This window comes from Zalophus californianus, chromosome 15 (genome assembly GCF_009762305.2).
Source record: "Zalophus californianus isolate mZalCal1 chromosome 15, mZalCal1.pri.v2, whole genome shotgun sequence".
Classification (NCBI taxonomy): domain Eukaryota; kingdom Metazoa; phylum Chordata; class Mammalia; order Carnivora; family Otariidae; genus Zalophus; species Zalophus californianus.
Genome location: NC_045609.1, coordinates 16,862,525 through 16,879,090, shown reverse-complemented (window position 1 = coordinate 16,879,090; position 16,566 = coordinate 16,862,525). Strand labels below are relative to the sequence as shown.

Sequence of the window (16,566 nt, the reverse complement as noted above, 5' to 3'; positions counted from 1 at the left end):
CAGTTGTCCTTCTCCCTGCAGGCCCTCTCCCTTATATGGCTCTGAACACCTCAAAATCAGTGTACCTGCCTTCTCAGCCCCTGCACCGCACTGCCTTCTACCCCTGCTCTCTACTGCCAATTCCAGGACGGCCCCACCATGCATTCTGTTGCCCGAAACAGCTGAGCACTCACGCCCCGTCCCCTTCCCCTCGGCACCTGTTATTGCCTTTCTGGGGGCCTTTTCTGTCTCCGGCCTGAACTATTTTGATGGTTTTCCAAGTGTACTCCCTTTTCCTAGGCTTGTGTCCTGAAATCCATCCTTACCACCAGTCCATTGATTCCTCTATTTCCCTGCAAAAGATAAAATATGGAGCTAGGGAGAGGAGGATTATCCGTTTGTGAAGGTACCAAGTGCCACTGAATTGTTTAGTTTGAAATGGCTAATTTTATGCAATGTTAATTTCTTATTTTTAAATTTTTTTTATTTTTAAAAGAGAGAATTATTTTTAAAATTATTTTTATTTTTTTATTTTTATTATTTTTAAATTTTTTTTTTTTTTTTTAAAGAGAAGCTTCATGTAATTTAGGAAGTTGGGACTCTAGCATCCTACCCTCTCATCTTCTGGGCCTCATCCTAAAGCATCACATTCTCCTCTGCAAAGGATAAATATTATTTATCACATAGATGCCATTCTTTTTCAACGTGCTTGCTTAAGGGGTCAAATTAGAATTCCCTGAGGACAGACACTGACTTATTCATCCCCATCCCCAGGCCTAGCACACAGCCAACATTTTGTTCTCTTTACAAAGAGATGTGGTACGCCTTCGGAATAAAGAGAGTTCCAGTGTGAGGTCATTGAGTTCACTAGTTATCCTTTGATACTTTGGAGAGTTTTGTCCCAGTAACCTGTATCTCTGATATAGTCTGAATGGTTACTTCAACATAATCTTGTATTTTTACTTTGTATATTACTTTGTAGTAGCATGGAGCAAGCAGATGAAGTGCTGCAGCAATCTGCTGAAAGAAACTGCCAAATATCTATGCTAGCACACTAGTTCCTGGGCAACAACTTATTTTAGAGAATTTGGCTGTAAGCTTATTAACAAATCAAATGGAAAGGTGAGATGCTATCCTAGAGAGCCTATTCTCTTTCTTTTTGAATTTCCAGTCATTGAAGTTGTCTAAATAGGATCATTTATCTATTTATGTTGGAAGATAAATTATGTCAATTTAAATGAGAAAGAAAATGTAACATTTTTGAGCTACCCGTCCATTTGGAACTAGTCATAGCAGTTTGAGTGAATAGAGTTCTGGCTTTTCTTCAGAGTCGTACCCCTGTTTCCCCTTTCTTTCTAGCTTTCCAAGGAATCCCTTCAATCCGTCGATGTCCTCCAAGAGGAAGTTTGTGAGATTTTGGATGAAATGAGCCACAAACTGCGTCTGGGAGCCATCCGGTTTTTTGCCTTTGCCCTGAGCAAAATATTTAAACAAATTTTCTCCAAGGTGTGTGTAAATGAAGAAGGTATTCAGAAAGTGAGTACTGCTTGTTTAAAAACAACCTCTTCTACCCCTCACGATTTAATCAACTCCAAGACCTCTCATTCTGCACTAAATGAGCAGGCCCTCGTCAGCAGGCGTCCAGGCTGCTTTGCTTCTCTGGAGGGTGATGTTTTTTGCTTTCAGACCTACAGACCTCAGACTAATTCACTTAGTCAGGTAAGACTTACAGACAAACTTCATGCCAGATGTCCGCAAAGCTACAGAAGTAATGCCAAGAATTTCTGCATATGATCCACCTGGGTCCCCTTACAACATTTCCTTTATCCTCTCCTCAATACTCTGCTGTGTTTTTCCCATAAACAAGGACATTCCCTTATGGTGCAATTATCAAAATAAGCAAATTGACATCGATACAGCACTAATACACAGTAATGCAGACCTCATTCGTATCTCGTCGATCACCCCGGTTATATCTTGTGTAGCAAAAGAAATCCTACATCATGTGTTACATTCAGCTTCCGTATCTCTTTAGACTCTTTTAATCTGGAACAATTCCTTAGTCTTTGTGTTTCTTTTTTTTTTTTTTTTTTTTTTAAGATTTTATTTATTTATCCATAAGAGGCAGAGGGAGAAGCAGGCTCCCCGCTGAGCAGGGAGCCCGAGGCGGGACTCGATCCCAGGACCCTGGGATCATGACCTGAGCCGAAGGCAGACACGTAACCATCTGAGCCACCCAGGTGCACAGTCTTTGTGTTTCATACTAGTTTTGAGAAAAAAAAAACAAAAAACAAAAAAACGGACCAGTCATTTTATAGCATGTCTTGATTTGGATTTGAGTGTTGTTTTCTCAGGATTAGACTCACAGTTGTGGGGCTTGGGCAGGAGACAACGTTGTATTCTTCTCAGTGCAACAGATCGAGGAGCTCATGGTGGCTGTCTGCCCCCTTACTGGTAGAGTTCACTTTCATCATGTGGTATCAGCCGGGTTCCTCCACTGTAAAATTACCCTATTTCCCTTGGTAAAGAATAAGTATCGTGTGGAGAGATACTCTAAGGATGTTTCAGGGTCCTGGTTTCCAGCATAGTCTCCTCCACAAGTTTTCACATTGACTGATGATTTTTGCCTGAACCAGTTATTACTCAGATGATTGCCAAATGGTGATTTTTCTAATTCCATCACTCAGGAGTGATTTAACAGGCGTGTTATAGTCTGCTTTCTTCTGGAAGGAAGAGCTTTTCCTATTTTTATTCATTTTTTATTTTTAATATTGTTTTTACCCTTACTAAGAAGCTCTTACCTCCATTGGCCTTCTACATGTTTTTTAATGTTTTATTCAGTCATTTATTTTACTTTCATATATTTCTTCTGTTTTCCTCCAATGACTATTCTCTAGTTTGCTGAGTTACTCTCTGGCTCTCTCTCAAGAGAGCCAGAGAGCCCCCCTTGCGGGGGGGGGATGCCTGGGTGGCTCAGTCAGTTGAACATCCAACTCTTGGTTTCGACTGGGGTCATGATCTCATGGGTCATGAGATTAAGCCCTGCGTCGGGCTCCACGCTCATTAGGGAGTCTGCTTGAGATTCTTTCCCTCTGCCCACGCCCCCATGCGTGCTCATGCACTCTCTCACTCTCTCAAAGAAATAAATAAATCTTAAAAAATAAAAATGTTTGATACAGCCATCGAGAGAATGTTGACTGGCCACGTCTTCTTAACTGATCACACATTACCTTGCCTTGGTGAATTATATTTAGATTTTTTAAAAACAGATAACACATTGATCCAGGTGAATATTTTTGAGGCTGATAGCCTATGGAATATATCTGGAAGCTCAGATTCCTTCTAAGGGCACCCATTCTTCCTGGCGGCAAGTCCAGTGTATAAATAGAGAAATACCATACCTCGCATTTGTCCAATTTGTTTTTATTAATCTACCTGAGAGACACTTTGTTCTCTCTTACTGCACACAACCAGTCTAGCGCATTGGATAACAGCTGACTTTTTAATTCAGACTCAGTTCAGTTCCATCTGCAGCTTGGCCGTCGATCAGATGCGTGACCCATGTCGCAAATGAGGAACCTAATGCTTAGGCCTTATTTACAAATATGTCGTATTAAACAATGCACGTAAAATGCTTAGTATGTAAAATGCTTAATAGGGTGCCCAGCTAATATGTTGGTGATCATCCCTGTTATTATTAGGATCTATAAAATGTACATTTTTAATCTTGCATTATGTGAGGTTAACTAAAACTCTGAGATAAGTTTTCTGTGTGTAGTAGGGGAGGCAGGAAGACATTATTATCCTTAGTACTCCCTCTGTACATATACCCATTCTTCCATTTTCTGATGTGACATGTGATTTTAATAATAGGAAAACAGAAAGTATTCAAACCGTAACATTTCTTTTAAAGCTACAACGAGCCATCCAAGAGCACCCCGTTGTCCTGCTGCCCAGTCATCGAAGCTACATTGACTTTCTGATGTTGTCTTTTCTCTTATACAACTATGATTTACCGGTACCAGTCATAGCTGCAGGAACAGGTACGTATTGTTTTGTTTTAATTATAAAAATGAAAATAGTCACTGAAACAATTTTCGCAGTGATTGAGGTACTTGAAGATGAGGATGCAGACCCCCTCCCCCTCCTGCCATCTGACCCCGGTGTCCGGTAGTTGGGGTTAAGTCTCTCCGTGCCGTCCTCACTGCAGACGGAAACAAGAATGTGTGCACAGGGGCGTTTCGGTTTAGGTTTGAAAAATGAGATGCCACCATATGTATGACCTGCCTTTGCTTTTTTTATCTGATAATTTATCAGTGGTTTATCTCTAAGGTCAGTAAAAATTTTTTTACATATTTTTTAATTATGGTAAAAGACACAAAACATAAAATTTACCGCCGTAACCGTCTTTAAGTCCGTAGTTCAGTGGTATTAAATACATTCACATTGTTGCGCATCCCTCACCACCTTCCGTCCACAGAACTCCACCCACTTTTCATCTCGGCAGACCTGAAATTCTGTCCCCATTCAACACTAACTCCTCATTCTGGTCTCCCGCCGGCTGCTGGCCACCACCATTCTACTTTCTGTCTGTAGGAATTTGGCTCCTCTAGATACCTCATATGCGTGGAATCCTACAGGATTTGTCCTTTCATGACTGGTTTCTTTCACTCAGCATCATGTCCTCAGGGTCCATTCATGTTGCACCATGTTTCAGAATTTTCTTCCTAAAGGCCGAATCCTATTTGATTGGACGTATAGAGCACATGTTGTTTATCCATTGTTCTGTCCGTGGACGCTTGGGTTGCTTCCACCTTTTGGCTATTGTGAATAATGCTGCTATGACCATAGGTGTACAAACATCTGCTTGAGTCTCTGCAGATGTTTGAGTCTTCCGGGTATATTGCCAGAAGTAGAATTGCTGGATTATGTGCTAATTTTTTAAAAATTTTTTGAAGACCATATTGTCTTCCATAGTGGCTGCACCATTTTACATCCCATCAGCACAGTACACAATGGTCCAGTTTCTCTGCATCCAACATTTATTTTCTTGTAGTTTTTGTTTTTTTAAGATTTTATTTATTTGTCAGAACACGAACAGGGGGAGTGGCAGACAGAGGGAGAAGCGGGCTCCCCGCTGAGCAAGGAGCCCAATGCAGGACTCAATCCCAGGACCCTGGGATCATGACCTGAGCCAAAGGCAGACACCTAACCAACTGAGTCACCTAGGCATTCCTGGGGTTTTCTTGTTTTGCTTTTCTGTTTTTTAATAATAGCCATCCTAATGGGTAGGACGTGGTATCTCAGTGTGATTTTGATTTGCATTTCCCTGGTGACTAACATTGTTGATCATCTTTTCATGTACTTTTTGACCATTTCTGTATCTTTTTTGGAAGAGTATCTATTCAAGTCTTTTGCCTATTTTTGAATTGGGTTTTTTGTTGTTGTTCTTGAGTTGTAGGAGTTCTTTATATATTATCGATAATAACCCCTTACCAGATACATGATCTGCAAATATTTTTTCCCTTCTCACATCAAATTTCTCCCAAAGTTGACTTTGCACTCTATCAATGGATCCTTTGATGCACAGAAGCTTTTCATTGTGATATAGCCCAATTTCTTTGTCAGTTTCTTTTGTTCTCTGTGCGTTCAGTGTCCTATCCAGGAAATCATTGCCACATTTAATATCATGAAGTTTTACCTCTGTGTTTTCCTCTAAGAATTTTATAGTTTTAGGTCTTACATTTAGGCCTTTGATCCATTTCGAGTTAATTTGGATACAGTGTAAGATGAAGGCCCAACTTCATATCTAACATTATAATATTCAGCAGGGTAGGTGAATATTACGGCCAACCGTAATTCGGTAGTTTTGTGGTTGCAGTTTTACAATATATTCTCATATTGGTGCTTTTATTTCTGGAGGACTGATTCCTAAAAGCAGGATTGCTAACGCAAATCACTGTTTATCTTCTCCCTTTGGAGGGAGCCAGCAAAGTTGGGATTCAGGCGTACACCTTGGTTAATAAATGCAGTAAAGAGTGAGGTAAAAATTGCCAGGGACTTAAGTACTTTAAAAGCATTTTCATCTGTCCAGACATGTGAGCATTGAAAATTAAGGAAAATGGAAAAAAGGAGGGTTTTAAAACGAATGGCAGACTAAAGCATCCCAGACTTGCTTTATTTCATCTGTGCTACTAAAAGAAGGCTGATATTTTTACCTCATGGGTAAGAAAGAAAGGCGAGAGCTGGTCTGGCCAGGTGGCCAACACGGAGGACACATGCCGGTCTGTCGTCAAGCGGCATGATCACCTTACTGAGCTCATCACCGTGCCGGCCGTGGTTATAAATGCGGGGGTGCGGGGGACACACGTGGTAGCCCCCCGGTGGGCCTGCCCACGCTGTCCAAGGCTCTCCCATAATTCTGTTTGATGTCTCTTCCGGATTTTCAGCTCGGGAAGTACGATTAGTGATCATCATAGCAGTGGCTTCCATACGTGAACTCTTTCGTCACAGAATGTGAGTTTAGGTATTTATAGAAAGTTTCAAGATCTGCAAATAAAGATGAAGCCCTTCTCTATTTATTGTTTAGACTTCCTGGGAATGAAGATGGTCGGGGAGTTGCTGCGGATGTCGGGCGCCTTCTTCATGCGGCGTACCTTTGGTGGCAATAAACTCTACTGGGCGGTGTTCTCTGAATACGTGAAAACCATGTTGCGGGTAAAGGCAGAGAACTTCCGAGTACTTTCAGGCTGCATTTCCTTTTCACTCGAGCTTGAGCTTGCCGTAGGATCGGACTTAAATTCTTCACCCCCGAATGGCCCGCTCGGCTTCTTGTCCCCGTGAAGGAATGTGCATGACCTCCCCGGTCTGTTTGCCCCGTGCGGCTCTCTTACCTGGGTGCGCTGTGCGCAGTGTTTGCTCGGGAGGCCGGGGTGGGGTGCGGGGGCAGCTTGGGGAAAGGAATCAAAAGAAGCGTTTCTCACTTTGAGAGTAGGCAATGGGTTTTGTGTTTTGTTTTGTTTGTTTGTGTTTTCTCTTTAAAGAATGGTTATGCTCCTGTTGAATTTTTCCTCGAAGGGACAAGAAGTCGCTCTGCCAAGACATTGACTCCGAAATTTGGTAGGTCCTTTAGAGATTGAAAGAAGAATACAAACCCAGAAGGTGTGGTGTCATCGGAGCTGCTAAATACAGCTTGACACTGTTTTTTTTTTTTTGCAAGATATTTTTTTCTTTATAAGTGTAACTGTTTCTTTAAGTTGTAACTGTTTATATTTATGGGCTTAGGATATAATGTACGCTTCAGTATCTTCCTGTTTATGTATCCTCGTTTCACTGCATACAGAAAACCATTTCTCCCTGTTGACAGGTCTTCTGAATATTGTGATGGAACCATTTTTTAAAAGAGAAGTTTTTGATACCTACCTTGTTCCAATCAGCATCAGTTACGATAAGATATTGGAAGAAATGCTTTACGTGTATGAGCTGCTAGGGGTTCCTAAGCCGAAAGAATCTACAACTGTACGTAAAGGATAACCAACTTGATTTTACTTGAATTTAGAGAAAATGCTGGTTTATACACCAACTCCTTTCTGAACTTACTCTTCTTTGTTTCATTTCCTCTGTTATTAGGGATTGTTGAAAGCCAGGAAGGTTCTCTCTGAAAATTTTGGAACTATCCATGTATACTTTGGAGACCCTGTGTCACTTCGATCTCTGGCGGCTGGGAGGTTGAGTCGGAGCCCATATAACTTGGTTCCAAGGTGCAAGGCCTGTGTTTTCATAACTGACATAGAAATAAGGATGAAAATCTGGAGGTGTGGTTGTGATTCTTGAGTTGACCCCTTCTAGGACTGAAATTTGGTTATCTGAGACCACGTATCAGGGAAGCAGAAAGCTTCAGTTAAAGAATTACGTTTGCAGGGCACCTGGCTGGCTCAGTCGATGGAGCGTTTGACTCTTGATCTCAGGATTATGAGTTTGAGCCCTACGCTGGGTGTGGAGATTACTTAAAAGTTAAAAAAAAAAAAAATTAAGAGGAGAATTATGTTTGCCAAAGAAAACGGTTAGCTGCAGGGTATATATGTCAAATACACAGAGTCAGACGGTGCTGCTCATTCTTCTCAGGGGAACCAGTTCTCTACCGCCTGTAGTATACTCCAGCGCCTAGTACCCTACCCATTCTGTGCGGGGGAGAGTTGCTGAGCACTACTGGTAGGTCAGCCAGAGTGTGTGGTAGGTATTATTTTTGATCCTAGAAGGGATTATATGATAACAATGAATGGGCGTGAGTCCCTCTCCTCAGGGTTACAGTTTTGTTATGTTTTTTGAGATTTTATTTATTTATTTGAGAAAGAGAGAAAGTGGGAGGGTGGGGGCAGGAAGGAAAGGAAGAGGGACAAGCAGACTCTGTGCTGAGCGCAGAGCCCGACTCGGGGCTCCATCCCACGACCCTGAGATCATGACCGGAGCCGAGACCAAGAGTCAGACGCTTCGCCCACTGCGCCACCCAGGCGCCCCCAGAAGGTTGTAGTTTTATGGGCACAGAAATGTATTAGGTCCTTTCAGGATGCAGGTACAGACACACACTTGGGTTTTCTTAATTTGGAGAAATACACCTGGGGAAGTAAGGGAGACAAACCATCTGCTCAGCCAGGCTTCCCGTGATTACAACATCATTCATAATTTATTGCGCCAGTGGGCCCACGGCCGCCTGTGTGCGTCACTAGCAGCTTCATTAGCTCTCAAGCCGGTGTTAGGTTTTTGCTGCCACAGGCTTTCCCTCTCTAGATCTCAGATCGGGTTGGCCGGTTGTTCTCTCATCGGCCCTAGCTTTCACGTGAAGCCACCTTACCGTGTGGCTGCTTTGGGTCCTGTGCATGTCCCTGCTTCATCTGCTCCGTACAGCCTCCTGATACCATCTGACTCCCAGTTTGCTGATCCGTGCCTGAAGAGTCTGTCAGCTGAGGATCGTGGCAGTACTTGGCAGGTGACCTTGAGCTGCTTAGAAGGGCAGCGTAGCCGCCAGGCAAACCGGCTAGCCTGTCCGGCGCAGACACGAGCAGTTACCATGTGACCTGGTACGCGTGTTCTGGGAGACAGGTGTTCAAAGCACAGTGGATTCTGAGAGGACCGAGTAGTTCCGTCTACTGGGGGAGGCCCCTGCTTTCACAGGGGAAGTGATAGGTCTCTTTGTAAGGCAGCAGAGGGGGTTTTTTGCCCAGAACCGGGAAGAACAGGACTCTGCCCCCTTGGACAGGCTGCGCTGTAGTGAAGTAAAGGTATGTTCCTGCACTGTGACCTGAGAGAATTTGGTTGGCAGAAAGTACGAGAAGCCTCCTCAAGGGTCTGTCTTCTCCCACGCCCCACCCTCCCTTCACATTAGTGTAGGTAGCAGAGCTGTAATTTGTTCTTCTCTGTTCTTCCTTGTAGGTATATTCCTCAGAAACAGTCAGAGGACATGCATGCCTTTGTCACTGAAGTTGCCTATAAAATGCAGCTTCTGCAGATTCAAAACCTGGTTCTGAGCCCCTGGGCCCTAACGGTTGCGGTTCTGCTTCAGAACCGGCCATCCATGGACTTCGATGCTCTGGTGGAGAAGACTTTATGGCTCAAAGGCTTAACCCAGGCCTTCGGGGGCTTTCTCACTTGGCCCGGTACGTATGTGGGACGTACATGATGAGAGTGCTTGCTTTTTATTTCTTACTCTGGAAGAATTCTAGCCTAAGCATGAAAAACCCTATGCAGGATGCAGAGCAAAGCTTTGCTCAGAGAGAAAGAAAACTTTATTTGTTTCCATCACTCTGGGACATTGTACAGGATGGTGATTACTCGACAGTAGTTGTTTACGCGTCACTTCTTGTGAGACTCTGAGTATCTGGAGAACGAGAACACGGTCTCCTTGGCCCCCAGCGGAGTGGAGAGTAAATGAATATTCTTGTCCTCCACGTATTCCTTCCTCCATACCACCTCTTTATTTTCATTTTTTCAAAATTTTTGTTATCGAAATGTAGTTGGCACAGCACGTTCTATTTGTTTCTGGTGTGCCGCGTTTATTCGACAGTTCCGTACACGGCTCAGTGCCCACCATGATCAGGGTAGTACACCCACCTCCTTTTATAGGGGTGTACTTTTATAAGTACACCTTATAGGGGCGCCTGGGTGGCTTAGTCGTTCAGCGTCTGCCTTCGGCTCAGGTCATGCTCCCAGGGCCCTGGGATCGAGCCCCGCATCGGGCTCCCTGCTCCGCGGGAGGCCTGCTTCTCCCTCTCCCACTCCCCCTGCTTGTGTTCCCTCTCTCGCTGTGTGTCTCTCTATCTCTCAAATAAATAAATAAAATCTTTAAAAAAATAAAAAAATAAATAAACCACCTTATATTCGCAATCCATTTGCCTCACTGCATCGTAAGGATTGAAGGTCTGGTCTTGTAGAATTTTATACGATTCTCTGAAAATAACAACTTTGTAAAAACCTCATTAGAGTTGTAAATACTATGCCGGGAGTTTGGGATGTTATATGACAAGTGTTGGCTTTAGTTGTTTTCATTCTCTTTGAGTTAAAATTGCAGAGACCACCGTTGGAAATGGAGTCCATTTATACTCAGCTACCTGCTGTTCACTCATTAAACCTCTTGAGTCTAGTCGGTGCTGGTAACTGCCAGGGATGCAAAGATGAACAGGCTGCAGCCCCTGTGCTGGAGGTTCTCCTGGCTTGTGGGAGGGGGGATGTCCAGTGAAGTAAACACAGAGAGCTATGGACAGGGGCACCTGGGTGGCTCAGTCGGTTGTCGGTTAAGCGTCTGCCTTCAGCTCCGGTCATGATCAGCGGGGAGTCTGCTTGTCCTCCCTCTGCCGCTCCCCCTACTCATGCTTTCTCTCTCTCTTTTTATTTTAAGATTTTATTTATTTATTTGAGAGAGAGTGAGAACAAGCAAGGGGGAGGGGGAGAGAGAAAGAATCAGACTCCCCGCTGAGCAGGGAGCCTGACGTGGGGCTTAATCCCAGGACCCTGAGATCATGACCTGAGCCGAAGGCAGACGCTTAACCGACTGAGCCACCCAGGCGCCACCCCCCACCCCACTCTCTCTCAAATAAATAAATAAGTAAATACAATCTTTTAAAAAAAAAAAAAAAGAGCTATGGACAGACTGCAGAGGGTTGCTGAGAGTTCTGTGTAGGGAAGGGCCCCTGCTCCGGGAAGGACTTTGGATGTCAGGTTCCATCTTGATGGAAAAGTAAGAGCCGTTCAGGAAGATGAGTGGGCGAGGGATTGCTAACGTAGGAGCAGATTTTAAGCAGGGGAGCATGACTGAAAACAGCTGTAGAAAACAGCCCGTGTCATTCTTAAAGGTGGGCCACTGTCGGGGGGTTGGGGGGAAGACCAGAGGCAGGGAGACGGACCGGAAGGCTGCTGGGCCTCAGTGAGAAGGACACGAGCCTCCACCGAGGCCGTGACAGAGCCACAGAGGAGCTACGAGGCGTTTAGGCAGAACTGCTAGCAGAAGGGGCCATCGAATAGGACGGTGGTCATCAAGGGGGAAATGAAGATGACTCAGACACGTGTCCTGGTATTTTCACGGTCTCGTGGGAGGCGAAGGACATGTTGAGTGTGATTCAGGTGGAAAACCCTGAGAAAAGAATAGGTAGAGTGCTAACTCCTGTTGGCCCCCGAGAGCATGTGAGAACACAGGCACCTCTTTCCAAGTGGTTTCCTTTTTCAAGGTGGGATGAATAGGTGGCCAGTCCATGGCTAAAAGTCCCTGTTCGGCAACTAGAATAACTCGTTACCATGTTGGTATCTAAGTAACAGAATCGTGGAGATGATTCAGTACATTTCCTAATTTCAGTTCCTTTCTTCTTCTTTACTGGGCTCCTCCCATACTCCCAGTCGTTCCCATAGCTAGAGCTCTTTATGAGACCTGTATTATCATGCCATAGCATGTTCTTTTATGTATATAACAGTATCATAGGTTACATCATTACCTCAAGCAAGCTGACGCAAGGCGTGTGAGTCCAGGAGGATGTGATAGAGTCCAGAAGGAAAACCACACCCCTCAGTCGCCCCCTCCCTGAAGCATCAGCAGACCTTGCTGCCCAGTGGGAGCAGCACGCCTGGTTACATAGCCCGGCAGCCAGCTCTTTGGCCCAGGGTAACAGTAAAATGATCTCCCTTACCAAGAATGTTAACTATCACCATCTCTTCATTATGTTTCTGTATTTGTAACTCCTTGGCTATCTACAGGCTAGTGTAGTGTCACTGCAGTGAGTTACCAGGATCCTGGGCCCAATCGTTTAGTTTTCTCTGATGTGGGAAAACCAGAAAATCTCCTCAGCATCCCTCTGTGCTCAGGGAAGCCTGGTGCTAGGGGAGTGCCTCTTGAGTTGCCCTTTGGTTCACCAGCAAAGTTGCAAAGCAATATTTTTGCAGTCTTGGAATTAATTGTTCTGAGCAAGGAGAATGTGTGTGTGTGTGTGTGTGTGTGTGTGTGTGTGTGTGTGTGTGTAAGTGAATGAAGCATGTTTTAATCATGAGCCTTCTTGTCTTACATTGTTAAATTCACATGGGTATGATTTTCTTCTCCTGCAACTTGCTCTTAACAATACTTCGGATACACTTGGTTTCTGAGGAAGTGTTGGTTTCCAGAGCAGGAACTGATACGTATTTCAGAATGGCTGACAAACTGGGGGTAGATTAAAAAAAAAGCGTATTAAATGTCTTTAGAGAGAGAGTTTATAGTACTTTATAAAAGTCTGTTTCACAGGGGCGCCTGGCTGGCTCAGTTGGAAGAACGTGTGACTCTAGATCTCAGGGTCATCAGTTTGAGCCCCACATTGGACACAGAGATTACTTAAAAACAAACAAAACCCAGAACAAAATATATCTTTCCCATAGGGTATCATTACTTCAATTGGCAGAGCCCAAAGCTAGAACCTGGCGCCTGAAAGTGAATCTGCCCAGTCACTAGCATTGCTGGACACCAGGCCTAAGACACCCAGCAGAGACCCGTACCATTTCTGTGCCGTCCGCTGAGTGAGTTGTCTCTGTGTGTAGATAATGAACCTGCTGAAGAAGTTATCCAGTCCAACATTCTCCTGCATTCCAACATCGCCAGCCTCGTCAAAGACCAGGTGGTTCTGAATATGGACTCCGGAGACTCCGAAGCGGTCAATGGACTTATTTTCCAGCATATCACCCTCCTCATGTGCTCGGCTTATAAGAACCAGTTGCTCAACATTTTTGTCCGCCCTTCCTTAGTAGCTATGGCACTGCAGATGACCCCCGGGTTCCGGAAAGGTAACTTACAGGAATGTGGTCTTGAGCTTTGGAAGAGACCCGGACATTCAGCTCCCTAAAGGGAGCAACACTTGAAGCCTTAGAATGCTCAGCCACATGTGTGCACCCCAGACAGCAGCAAAGAAGGGGGCCTGTACACTCTGAAGAAGTTAGGTTGGTGCCAACACATGGCCCTCTGCTTCCAATTTGGGAATGGAAAGGGACCTAAGAAATTAACCTGAACCTCTCCTTTTATAAATAAGGGAAGGAAGGCCTGGCAAGTTACATAATTCTCTAAGCAGGGGTCTGGGCCTAGAGCACAGCTCTCCATCTCCTGGCCTGAGGCCCTTTCTCCCTCGTCTGGCAGCACCAGGCGGGGTGGGTAAACAGTCCAGCAGTGCAGGAGTGCCTTCTAGATACACAGTCAGTCGTGTTCTAGTGGCAGTGAGGAGTGGAACAATGAACAACACCGTTTTGTTCCCAGGAACCTGTTGTCAAGGTCAGGGGTGTTCTACCCCAGCTCTGCTGGAGTTACTGGAGGGTGAGCCCCACCCCCAAAGGTGCTGATTCAGTTGGTCCGGAGTGTGGGCCAGACACTGATGCTCTTGTTTTTGATTTTCAAAGCTCCATAGATAATTCTAAGGAAAAGTCAGACTTAGACCTTTAGCCTTGGAAGGAACCTTACGTCTTGTGTCCATGCCCTCATTTGTGAATGAGGAAACGGGCCTGGAGAAGTCAGTTTAGTTCAAGACACAGAACACTCAAATGTTGGTCTTAGTTCTGAGGTTTCTTACATCAGAGTTCACTCACAACTAAGGGGTACATGCGTGGTCTTCTAGTGTTGGGACCACCCTGAAATTGGAGGCAACACTTCGTGTCCACACATCCGTATATCTTCTAATGAGAAAGTTCATAGCATGTGTCAGAAAAATGAAGAAACCTCTGTAGTTAATGGGCAAGGGAGACCTATGTGTCTGGAGAATGAGACGGTATTTTCTTTTGTGTGCTGGTGTATCCTAGTGCTAAAGATACGGTAAAGGCAACAGGAGGTAGGACTAGAGAAGGCATTGAAGTAATTCATTCCTTTCCTTCTCCACTAGGGAGCCCTGGGCAGGGGTACGTGATGTACCCTAGCTTTTAAGAAATGTAGCCTCGCGCTCATCAGCACACTGACTGGGTAGAGGCCTGGTTGTGATTCGGATTCAGCTGTTGGCACTGCTAAACTATAAAATTTGGAAGGCCAAATAGCTTCCTTTGGGGGCCTGAATTCTCGTCCCTGGCATTGAGTAATATGTCTTTGGAGTTAAGTGCATTTTGGAGAGTCGTGGACTTCTTGGTACTTCCTGAAAGTTTAAAAACCAGCGTTGTAATTGGATGTAATTAATTTATTTCCAGAGGATGTCTACAGTGGCTTTCACTTCCTGCTCAGTGTTTTTTCAGATGAGTTCATCTTCCTTCCGGGAAACGCACTAAAGGTAAATCTTTACAGCCAAAGAGCACAAGTGTGTTCACAGTGTGAGTTCTGGACGTGGTAGGCTTGGATTCACGCGTGTGACTTCCCTTTCTCCAAGGCTACACGCAGCAGAAATAACGAGACTCTTGGACACTCACAGTTCTGTGAGCTCTATTTTGATTCTTGGTCAAGTTTAATCAATAAAGTAGGGATTATTTGGCAAGAAGAGAGTCATTCTTTAAACCTTGAGTGCAGCCATTGTAAATAAATCAACACTGTTTTGTTAAAAATTTACCAACCAGTACACATTTTCCCGTTAAGAACTTGTTGGAATGTGTCGGACCTTTTGCTTTGAGATTAGAGAGCAATGGTCTTGCCTGATGGCGTAGATAGTTTGTCAGGGATAGAGCCTCCAGAGCTGGACCTCCGGTTAGCTGGGGCAGGGGGTGTACCAGGACAGACAGAAGGTGGTCAGGTTTCTTTACGCTGTGCCAAGGAGCCCAGGTTTTACTCCGTTGAGAATGAGGTCAGCAGTTTTCTGAGCATAAGCATAATTCCACATATTTTTAGGACCTGCTATATGCACTTCCTATGTAAATTTAAGGAATGTGGCTATGCAAAGTGAGAAAATCCACCACCCGGGTCATGATTTCTAAGACTCATGAGTCTTGTGTGTGTTTGCTGTGTTTGGGGTTCAACATTTTGAGTATTGGAACACATGCTTCTCTGGCTGCTATCGAACAACCAGAACCTTCTGGAAGGGTTGTGGAATTAGCTGGTGTTTTCTCGTTCTGAGGGCACATGCTGCGTTTACTGAGACCAGCAGTGTACCCATTAACCTAAATTAGTGGATGCTCCCTGTCTTCTCCCCTCCCTTCCCAGGACTTTGAAGAAGGCTGTTACCTGCTTTGTAAAAATGAGACAATACAAGTGACGACAAGGGACATCCTAGTTACAGAGAAAGGAAATACCGTGGTAGAATTTTTAATAGGTCTCTTTAAACCTTTTGTGGAATGTTATCAGGTATGTAACTCTTTGGCAAGTTCTCCTTCATCCTCCTGTATCCAGTATAACTAAGACCTCCCACCCTGTGTTTGCTCCTGGTCCGAAAGGCAAGTCTCTTCCCCAGGTGAATGGTGGAACTAGAGAGATTGCTCAGTAGGATGAAAGATTCACCTCTCAGGTGAAGACCTTGCTCCGCTAGAGGGGTCCCTTACAGACCCGAGAGGGTAACAGCTTCAGGATGCCCGGAACCACACTTAGACCCAAGCGCCGTCATGCTGTACCTTACAGCTTTTCTCATAGCTTGGCGTTTGAAACATTGTGGGCACTCGCTGAATGCAAGATTGGAATGATATGTCATGTCAGTGATATGTATCACAAAGGCCAATGGAAGGGGAAGAAAAGGTTCAAGTGCAAGTGTCCGAGTTTGTCAGAGCTCTAAGAAGTGGTTAAAACAGAGGGGACGGTAGAGATGCCCAGCAGGAATGGTGCCAGGATTCAAAGGGACGGGGGGTCTGCAGTGGAACCCCTCAGAAAGGCCATACATATTTGCCAGAAGAGGACTCTGGCTCTGGCTCTGGCTCTGAGCATGGGTTAGCAGCCCCCGGGACCGACGTCCTGGCGGGGGGGTGCTCTGACCGATGACAGAGCCCCTGTGCCAAGTCCAGCACTGAGTGGGTATCTGAGAAATGCTCCTTCTGCCCATAAGCACCTTTCTGTGGTACAAGTCATGAAGCATTTGGGGGCCTAACAAACTCTTAGGTGTTTTTAGGGAGAAAGCAGTTACACAAAATCTGGCCCCTCTCTTCCTGAGCAGCATAAGATCTGTTAAGCTGATGGTAATTCACTCAACTTGAAACCCG

The 16,566-nt window shown here is 44.8% G+C and overlaps 1 protein-coding gene across 4 annotated transcripts in view; it reads left to right on the top strand.

The window, feature by feature from the left end:
* GNPAT (glyceronephosphate O-acyltransferase) overlaps nt 1-16,566 on the top strand; it is a 33,751-nt gene that overhangs the window by 14,070 nt on the left and 3,115 nt on the right. For 3 of the 4 annotated variants that reach the window (XM_027595922.2, XM_027595923.2, XM_027595924.2), the window contains 10 exons: nt 1,339-1,515; nt 3,893-4,022; nt 6,569-6,696; nt 7,023-7,098; nt 7,346-7,497; nt 7,609-7,739; nt 9,409-9,632; nt 13,027-13,269; nt 14,644-14,723; nt 15,584-15,724. In XM_027595922.2, the coding sequence (XP_027451723.1) occupies nt 1,339-1,515; nt 3,893-4,022; nt 6,569-6,696; nt 7,023-7,098; nt 7,346-7,497; nt 7,609-7,739; nt 9,409-9,632; nt 13,027-13,269; nt 14,644-14,723; nt 15,584-15,724 (1,482 nt within the window). Of the gene's footprint in view, nt 1-961; nt 1,102-1,338; nt 1,516-3,892; nt 4,023-6,568; nt 6,697-7,022; nt 7,099-7,345; nt 7,498-7,608; nt 7,740-9,408; nt 9,633-13,026; nt 13,270-14,643; nt 14,724-15,583; nt 15,725-16,566 lie in introns of all 4 variants that reach the window. The other variant, XM_027595925.1, reaches the window with a different exon arrangement.